The following is a 10,812-nucleotide window of genomic DNA, read 5'->3' as shown; positions in this document are numbered from 1 at the left end:
AAATCAATAACAGGGCTCAAATACCATTGTTCATAATGTATTTTAAGGTAAAAATGAAGTATGAATACAATACCCTATTATCAATTCCACCAACAAAAACAGTGTTTGGCATGATTTTGCCTTCTGGTAAAACATGGCCTTGGCTAGCTGCAGCTGATGCAGACTGGGTGTTGGCCTCTCTGGAGATGGTTGAGTTTGAAGTCTCAGAATTTGCAGCAGCAGACTGTAATTTAGAAAGTAGACACCATAATTACATATATAGGCAAAACCCAAACATGATGTGAAATATAATTTTTGTATTTTAAGTATAAAATACTTTATATAAATTATTTTCATTGTAAATTAGTCACCAGTGCCATTTAGTTCAGGCTCAGGATTTAAACTAACCAGAGTACGTTGGCATGGAATTTTAACCAAAGCATATAGCACTTTCTTAAACCCAGTACTGCTCATCACCGAGTCATGTACAATGCTGTGGAAGAATATTCATTTGGTATTTGTGAAAATACGATGTGAATTAGTTAAAATAAACTAGAAAGTTCAGATTTTTAAAAATTAGTCACTAAAATCATCCTGTTCTATAAAAATAAACTACACTCTACTGAGTAGACTAAGGATAAATCTGAAAACAAAAACGCGACACCAAAAAGAAAATAAGTCTTAAAGTTTTAAACCAATTAGTCTTGCTTTGCTTTTTTCACCAAAATTAACATGAGTTTTTATAATGTTAACACTCCCCGTATTCGTATGCCTGCTTTACTTTGGAAATGGATCATGGAAACATTACTTGCTCAGATGTCACAGCTCCTTCTGTAAAAAGGGTTATAATCCTCTTCCCTAACGCCAGGGTGCTCAAAGCACCTTTGAAATCACATTTTTCTTCCTGAGTAACACCAAATCGGTACGATGATAATTCTAATTTTCACAATGGACTGACAGATATAAATGATACCATCTTCAGTTTCGGATAAAAAAAACACATACATATAACTCATTAATTTTCTAGGTTCTGATCAGAACTGTCTTTATACTTTCCACATAGACTCTTAAGGTTAATGAAAAATTTTCTGAAGTAGTATTCATAAGTACTATCCATGTTGGAGAAATAATATAGCATAGTGAAACAAAAATTAATTTAGCCAGGACATCTAAGTTTGTATCCCTTACAGGAAAGTGGTTATAAGATGCTGACTTGCCAGCTGTGTATCTCTGGGAAAACTGCTTTGAGAGTGAAATGAGATAAATTCTGTAAATTCATTTTGTACGTATAAAGTGGTAAAAGTGGTATGTTAGTGTAAGTTAGTGTCCTGTTATTTGAATTAATATTTTCAGCAGATGTTTTCTCAAGTTTCTTTTTAGGCTTTACTATTATAGCTGACTTATTTTAAATAAATTTTAATTAAGAACTAATTGAAACATCAGGAAATTGTGACACATCATTAATTTAAAAATCATTGAAGTGCCTGTTGACTATAAAAGGTAAGTACAAAAGGCTGTAAAAGAGTAAGTTATTACACATATACCTGACCTGTTTGAAAGAAAACAAGACAAAAGAAACTGTGTATCCTTTTGAAAAGCACAGTGATGTTACAGAAGTTAATAAGTAAGAGTTCCTGCTTTGTTAATTAGATGCTAGAAGTTGCTGATTCTACACAGCTTTACTAGAGATGAAATCTAAATTGTCAAATCAACAAATGCCAAGTTTACTGCTTTTCTCTCTTCTTTTGTGGTTGTCCTTGCTATTTTGGGTTTGTTACTAATTCCTAATTCTTTCCTTTAACAGGGCTAGCTCATGACAATGATGTGGAAGAAAAATTTAAAAAATGATTTATAAAGTTCTTTCTAAAAATGTCTTACCTTATTGTTTTTCTAAAGGATATTAAACTGTATTATCCTGAACTGCTGGGAACCTGATTAAATTTCCCTTCCCTACAGACAATTTACCAACCCCTTCTCAGTTCATTCAGAAATCCCAAACAGAATTAAAAAAAAGAAAGAAAGGAAAAAGAAAGAAATTCTGAAGTTCTTGTAGTTTCTTTTTCTCCTTTTCATTTCCCCCTTGCTTTGTGGATGAACTTTGGATATGCCTGCCTTTGATAAACAAGCTATATTACAGTATTGTCTCTGCACCACACTGTTTGGACGTATTTTGAGAAGTGTAACATGTGGCAGAAAACTGTGTCAATTATGAGAGGATATGGAAATGTACTGATTCTCAACTGGGGAAGATTTTTGAGCCCCACAGGCAATTAGCGATATTTAGAGATTGGTTGTCACAACTGATATGTATTCCTGGAATCTGTTGGGCTGAAGGGCCAGGAATACTACTGCACATCCTATAATGTAAAGACAGCCTCCTACAATAAGGAATTATTTGGTCCAAAATTTGAAAAGGGTATGGTTAAGAAACCTTGTGACAGTGCCACAAGAATTAAAGAGGAAAATTGTTGTTTGGGAAGGACCTGATTTTCACTGCTTAGTAAAGTAAATCTTTTCATGACCTCAGTTTTAGTTTCCTTGCTTGAAAATGAATGGTTGAAAAGATCCAGGGTCTTTTCTGATTCTCATACTCTACACAATTGTAAAACAGATACTGTAAACAACAGTAGTTTGGTAAAGAGGAAAAAAGCATTTGATATTATAAGAAATTTGACTTTAGCTTGGATCTTGCAAACTAGCTGCCTGCCTAACTAGAATGCTACATACAAAATTCACCGAACCACTTTAAAAACGCCATAACATTTTAAATTAAGGAAGTCACCATCATGTCCTAGTACTCAGCCAGCAGGCTGCACTCAAAGCTAGCAAAAAAGCAATGTACTTCAATTTTTGCAATGTACTTCATATTTACTATGGTTTGATTGGCAGTAATTGTTCAATTTCTACTGTGTATGTATTTATACATACTTATATAATGTATAATAAAAAATGTACAATCAATAGACTACTTTGGTTAGTTTTAAACTATGACCAACAATATAAATGAATGCTTAGGATTAGCAAAAGTTTCATTTTAAAGACAGTGCTATCGCAACTGTCAACAGCATTCTGAAAACAAACTGCATTAAATAGATAATTTTCTTAATCATATCTTCAAGTGAGTTGGCAAATTTTGAAATGAGAAATGTTGGAATAGTAAACAGGCATGAGCTTCAAGACTATCATATACACAACTCTCACTGCTACTTAGAGCAAATATATTCCTTGTTATACGTGGACAACCAAGTGACAAAGACGGCTAAAAGCTGGAAAAAAATCATCATTATTTAAACTCGTAGGAGGTCAGCTCCTTTGTCAGTATTACCTAATTCAATTACTATGTGAACATGGAAGCAAACTGATATTTAGATAAACTGACCAGGAAAAAGTCTATCATTAGTAGTCATCAAAGTTACACTCACAACAACAGGAAGAGGAGCAAATAAAGATAATGTTAAAGTTAAGAAAACAAGACATGAAAATCAGAATCAAAACTTTAAGTAAATCCAAGAGCAGATTCTCGGGGAGCTGGGGTGTGGAGGATGAAATTCAAGCAATGAACAATCCTGGCAAAACTAAGCAAGAAAAAGCAAGAAAGCAAATGAGACCTGCAAAATGGGTTGTGGCCACAGATAATAAAAGAATACCACGCACAAACTCTTATTTTTAAAGAGGAAAAAAGTATTTCTCAACACATTTTAAAGCTAAAAACATATAAGTAACAAAGCCTCATCCAGATGATCCATCCCTGTCCTCAACACAAAATGCAAAATTCCAGCAGCACATAAAGAGTTAAAGTTTATATTGGGAATGCAAGGATACTCCACTAGCAGGATACGTTACTTTAATTCATCACTGAATATAATCTGATAAAATACAGCATTTTTAAATTTTTTAAAAACCCAACTGAAACGGAAATAGAGGAATCTTATTTTCTATCAATCTAATTCTACCCTATCATCAAACTTGCAAGTGAAATAGTTGAGTCAACTCAACTGAAATTAGGAATAAGATAAGGGTACCAGGGTACCACCTTAACTACTATATATTTGTTCCCCTATGTATGACAAAAGTGAATACTAATACAAAGCTTTTATCAATCAATAAAAATAAAATTAAGAAGGTAATTTAAAAAGCTAACAATGGTCAACTTCACTGATGATTTAAAAGAGTGCACATCAACATAATGTAATATTTTCCAGCTATTAGGCTGACAATTTAATAAATCCTAATAACTTTCACTGGAATGGGTGTGGAAAAGATGGCACTCTAAACACCATCAGTGAGAAAATACTACTACATGATTTACTAAGAGTTCCACGGAAAAGGTGTATTATAATTTGACAGGCGAGGATACTCACCAGTATAATAATGAGGAGAATTCATTATAAAATTGTTATAAAAGGGGCAAACTGCTTTCACCTAGCAATTCCACTCATAGCAATTAATCTCAAGTAATTAATAGGACAAGGGTGCCAAGATATTTACACAAAGATATTCATAGCATTTGTTATGTTTTTTTACTTTGAGACTGAGTCTCCTTTTGTTGCCTAGGCTGGAGCGCAGTGGCAGGATGTTAGCTCATGGCAATCTGCTTCTCAGGATCAAGTGATTCTGCTGCCTCAGCCCCCTGAGTAGTTGGGATTACAAGTGTGCGTCACCACGCACCACCCCACTTGGCTAAGTATTGTAGCTTTTAGTAGACAAAGAAAACAAAAATCATTCAAATATTGCTTCACGTTTTCACAAACACATGAGGTACACAGTATTTCTGAAGTATATACACTGGCTCCTTTCATTTTTTATTATAATAAAACAGAACAGGAAAAAGAAGTGCTTCAAGTTTTCCAATCCCTAACGTTCTCATTGTTACTTCTATATGAAAAACCTCACCTCTTACCCAATTTTCTGGGGTTGGTATTGTGGAAATCTCCAAGATATTTGTTATTTGAATTTATTACCATAGATATGATTATGGGTCATATATACAGTTACACCTATGAAAACAGACCCAGAGAACTACTGTCGTGAAGCAGTCAGCTAAAATAAAAATGTAATTCAAATTCTGTGCTCTAAAAATCTGGTAGTAATTTTTTTTTTTTTTAAATTTTTTTTTATTGTACTTAAATTCTAGGGTACATGTGCATAGCGTGCAGGTTACATATGTATACATGTGCCATGTTGGTGTGCTGCACCCATCAACTCGTCAGCACCTATCAATTCATTATTTATATCAGGTATAACTCCCCAATGCAATCCCTCCCCCCTCCCCCCTCCCCATGATAGGCCCCAGTGTGTGATGTTCCCCTTCCCGAGTCCAAGTGAGCTCATTGTTCAGTTCCCACCTATGAGTGAGAACATGCGGTGTTTGGTTTTCTCTTCTTGTGATAGTTTGCTAAGAATGATGGTTTCCAGCTGCATCCATGTCCCTACAAAGGACGCAAACTCATCGTTTTTTATGGCTGCAATTTTATTTCACTCCATCTTTCTAAAAAATTGATAAAAGTCAGTCTGGATGTTTCGGCTATTTGACAGCAAAGATGAAAATAAACTATGCTACAATATAGAAGGGCACACCAAGTCTCAAAAAAAACTGTTCTATAGTAAAGGTATTGCTAAGTACATTCCCGTCAAAATATTACTCAATGGCTTCTAAATAATACAGAGGTCTTCATTCTAGATTAATTCTGAGTGGTTTCTTAAATTTTAGGTACCTTTCACTAGTTTAAAATAGCAAACTATTCAAGTAATTTGTATAAATAAAGGTCTCAATTATATCTGAAAGCAAATCATTTTACTCCCTCTTAACCTACCTGATAATTATATACAGGCAAATGATATCCAGTGATGACCTGAACTGCTGAATGTGGATAAGGAGGCTATGCCTAAAATAAAAGTTTTCCGGTAGGAACGAATGAATACAGTAAAACAGTTTGTTAATTAGAAATACCATTCCCAAAATAAAAAAATATGAAAAACTTTAAAACATTGTTTTCTATATACATCATTGCAGAATTCTAAATGAGTGACTGATGTTATGAAGAAAGAAAGATTCTGTGAATTGCTACCCTTTGGGTGGGGAAGGGGAACAGACAAATGACAAAAGAGACTATTTCACCAGACAAGTTTTCCTTATTTATCCTGTGTACTTTTATGCTCACCCAGAAGTTATTTCTTATGCTGGTGATGAGGCTCTATTTAAGACAGATTTCAATGTAAGTCAAATTGATACATTTGCTATCTCTTTGTTAAAATACTTCTATGGAGTTTTGCATTTGACAATACTATAGGGTAATACGAAGTTCTCCTACAAATGTTATGATTTTTTCTGTACTTCACTTTGAAAAACTAAGGGCAGAATATACCTCAAAACTGGAAAAGAGACACTATAATGTCTTCTATCTTTCCATAAATACTTACTGATTGAAAACGTATAGGCAGCAGCACACATGAACACACCCAGATCAAGTAATGGTTCACAGCAAACGTTAGAAACATACTAAATGATAGAAACAAGCAAGGCTTTTTACCTAGCCATCGTTCAGAGAAAAAAAAGAAGCAGAGGTATACCCTACATGTTTAAAGTACACGGAAAATGTCAACAAATGGAGAGACACTGAAGAACTCTTTCACTACTATTTTGTTACTTCGTTTTCCATTAAAGAAAGTGTCTTTTAAACTAAGACATAAATAAGAGAAACTAAAAAGAAAATAAATATTACTTATCACCAATAAGTGGTAAGAGTATGTCAAATCCTACTTTACATATCAAAGTGACCAGGATCAGAGAACTTAGAGGCTAGAAACTCACAGGATTTATAAATATAGTAAAACATATCAGAAATCTACCCATTCCACAACCAGAATATATCCAGAAGTCAACAATCTATATGAGGAGGCATCTGGATATCACTGCAAGAAAAGAACAGCTGGATGAACTGCTAACCTTAGAGAAGAATAAACTAGGCAGACACATGAAGACAGCTGCTTTCAAATATTTTCGGAACTAGTTCCTATGGGGGGAAAGCAGCTCAGGTGTTTTAGAAGTAATACGTTTTTCTTCCTGTTCTTATTTAAGAGTAATTAACAGCAAAATATTTCTGTTTCTCTTCAACAAATTTCTTTTTTTTTTTTATGGATGGTAAAGCCAGAGACAGATTCCAGGAAGACACATGCTTATTTTAAGGCCACATTAATACCACCTTTCATGGCTTATATAGTCTATTAGCAAGTAAGTGAACTCTTATCATTATGTGGAACAGCTATTGCTTAAGCATGCAAAATCCTGAGAGAGAAAAAGGCACTGATGCTCCCATAAAAGTTTATCATTGGGTTAAAAAGAAAGTAACAAAACATGCCACACTAATATAAAAAACGATTCAAAAATATTTATAGGCATATGTGACATAGAAAAAAATCCAGAAAAAACAGGGAGTATATGTTTGGCACATTCACTTTACTGGAAGTATAGCATAACTCCTTTGCTCCCCAACAGGCCACTCAAAAACACATGAGACAGACAATATTGAAGTACTTCTCATGATGGCTCTTCCGTTAACAAAAAAAAAAGATCAGAAAAAGAAGTACTTTAGGTTTCTCATGCCTGAAATTCTTGTTGTTACTTCTACATATAAAACCTCACCTCTTCCCTGACTTTCTGCAGATGGCATTGTGGAACTCTCAAAGATATTAATTCTTTAATTTGTTACCAGACAAATGAGTGTGGGTCACAGATACAGTCGTATCATTGAAAAGAGACCCAGAGAACTACTATCATGAAGCAGCAAGCTAAAATAAAAATACAATCGGAGTTGTGTGCTCCAAGAATTGGGTAATGGTTTTAGTTCACTCCCTGTCTCTACAAAATTCATGCAAGTCAGTCTGGATGTTTCAGTTCTTTGATAGCAAAGAAAAAAAGAAAAAATATATGCTGAAAGAAAGAAGGGAAAACCAAATCTCAGAAAACTGTTCTATAGAAAAGTTAATGTTAAGTATATTGTTGTAAGAATATTATTTCCTCACTTCTAAATAATCCGGAGGTCTTCATTACATTAATTCTAAGTGTTTTCTTAAATTCTAGGTACATTTCACTAGCTAAAAATGATAAATCATTCAAGCAATTTGTATAAGCAAGCTGAAGGTCTCAATAGTATCTGAAAGTAAATCATTTTCCTCCCTCTTCAATTGCCCAATAATTATACACAGGCAACTGATACCCAGTGATGACTGTACCAGGTGAATTTGGATAAGTAGGATATGCCCGATGAAGTTGACAGAAATAATGGGTTAATATGGTAAAACTTTTTTTTTAAAATTAGAAATAAATATCATTCCCAGGAGAATAAAAATATGAAAAACTTTAAACTATTATTTTTCTATATACAGCAATGCAGAATTCTAAATGAAGGACTGACTTTATGAAGTAAGAAATATTCTCAGTCAAATGCTACCCTTTGGGTCGGGAAGGAGAACAGACAAATGACAAAAGAAGTGACTATTTCACCAAAGTTCACCTTATTTATACTGTGTACTTACGACCCAGAGGTTACGGCTTACACTGGTGAAAAGGCTCCATTGGGATAGATTTCAACTTAAGCTAAATTAATACATTTCCTATCTCTTTGGCAAAATACTTCTAGATGTTGTGTATTTGACAACAGTATAGGGTAATATTGCAGTTCTTCTACAGATATTATGGCTTTCTCTGTACCTCATTACAAAAACTAATGGCAGTACATAATCCACAACTGGAAAAGCGATAGTATAATGTCTTCTATTTTTCAATAAACACTTACTAATTGAAAACATACAGGTAACAGCATTAGTGAATACACCCAGATTCAGTAATGGCTCATAGTACATGTTAGAAACAAGTAGAGCTTTTTTTCTAGCCATTGTTCAGAGAAGGAAAAAGAAGAAGTGGTATACCCTACACGTTTCAAGTACATGGAAAATTTTCAACAAATGAGACACTCCGAAAAACTATTTCACTACTATTTTGTTACCATATTTTCCATCAATGAAAATGTCTTTTAAACTAACGCATAAATAGAATGAAGAAAAAAATAAACGTTACTGATCACCAATGAGTGATAGAGTATGTCAAATCCTACTTTACACATCAAAGCAACCAGCATCAGAAAAATTACATGCCAGAAACTCATGAAATTTACAGATAGAGGAAAACAGGTCAGAAATCTACCCATTCCAGAATGAGAATATACCCAGAAGTCACCAATTTATATGAGGAGGCATCTGGAAATCACTGCAAGTACAGACTAGCTAGATTAAATGCTAAACTTAGAGAACAATAAACTACGTAGACACATAAGGAGAGCTGCTTCCAAACTCTACTTTAGGTACTAGTTATGTGGGGTGAAAAAGGAAGACATAAGAAGAGATTTGTTCATGTGTCTACAGAGGTCATTTCTAGAAGAAAGACTTACAAAGTATATTGAAGGTTTTTAGCTCACATAACGCACACTAAGAATAAGAAATTTCTAACAAAAGTAGTAAATTTCCCATCACCCAGAGTATTCAAACGGGGATTCTATTGCCACTTACTAGGGAAAGTGTAGATACAATTTCACAGAGGGTACGATGACTACGGTAAACAAGAGAACAGGAACGTAAGCAGTTCTCACCTGAACGTACTGAGTTACAGGATTCAGCGTTATTGGGGGCTGCAGGTAATTTTCAGCATTTGGATTACTGCAGACATTCCGAAACTGTGGTGGAGGAGGAGGATTAAATACCAAACGACATGGCTGCACATGACGAGCACCTTATAAAAAGCAAGAATAAAAAGCCTAGTTTTAGTTATTTGAAAAGCTACGCGGGTCAAAAAATAACAATTTCTTTTCCTACTCACATAATTTTTGTTTCCTGATTGCAGGGCCCAGCTTCAGCTTTTTACCATGGAAATGTATCTGTGACTGAAAATAAAACAGCAACAAAATGAGAATCAATTTTCAAGTCTTGACTTCCAAGACTTGGGTAAATACCTAAAGCCATCTAAAGTTCCTATTATCAAAGAAGATCGGTGACTACTACACACCAAATTAAAATTGGTCACCCTGAAGCTACCTTACTTACCCTTACTACTCTAATCAGTATCAAGAGGCATCAAGTGAAAGTCGATCAGAAACTTTTCATCACCCTATCTCCAACCCTTCCCGTTTGTAGTTCATGAACCTAGGTGACTAGTCAAAAGTAAACAGGATCTAACAAGTTATGTGAAGTTACTCTAAGGTTCGGTTTCCAGATTTTACACAACACTGAGTATTTCACTAAGTCTAAATGTCGTATCAATAAAATAAGAGATTTTCCTATTAGATTACTTACTTCTACTATCTTCTGGACATCCACGTCATTAAAAAAGGAAACAAATCCATAGCTACAAAGGCAGAAGACAGATGAAGTATAAAATCATCATCATACAGCACATGGTCCAGAACTACTACTGTTCTATACACAGAAGGGATCATAACAAAAGATGAGTAATATACTACGATAAGTATTTGTTAAGATGTACATGACAGAACCAGTATAAATATTACTTTTTCTTAACTGGAACTATGTCAAAGTGTGCTAAGATTAGGGTAGTGTGAAAACTTCACTGATTTTAACAAAAAATTCATTATCTGTGAACCCGAATTTGACTATCTAAGACAACGTGGTTAAAATTTAAGATACTTTTGCAGTCTAGGATAAAAACAATTATTTGAGAAAACTGATTAACTCACTTGTATGAAATAAAAATTGGGGACATTTTAAAACAAACATTAGAAAAATGATGAAATAAAAGAGCTGGCAATAACATTTCATCCCCTA

The 10,812-nt window shown here is 34.0% G+C and overlaps 1 protein-coding gene across 1 annotated transcript; it reads right to left on the bottom strand.

Moving 5' to 3' along the window:
* Positions 1-73: 73 nt before the first annotated feature.
* LOC113222690 (deleted in azoospermia-like) lies at positions 74-10,375 on the bottom strand (the record flags this gene model as incomplete). Its single annotated transcript, XM_026452324.1, has 5 exons — positions 74-223; positions 788-883; positions 9,624-9,763; positions 9,851-9,914; positions 10,324-10,375. Coding segments are annotated over 5 exons (502 nt in total), but the record flags the coding sequence as incomplete, so codon positions are not given.
* Positions 10,376-10,812: the final 437 nt, after the last annotated feature.

This window comes from Piliocolobus tephrosceles, unplaced genomic scaffold, assembly GCF_002776525.5.
Source record: "Piliocolobus tephrosceles isolate RC106 unplaced genomic scaffold, ASM277652v3 unscaffolded_33550, whole genome shotgun sequence".
Lineage (NCBI taxonomy): Eukaryota > Metazoa > Chordata > Mammalia > Primates > Cercopithecidae > Piliocolobus > Piliocolobus tephrosceles.
The sequence above is the reverse complement of the archived record's forward strand: the minus strand, read 5'-3'. Positions and strand labels throughout refer to the sequence as shown.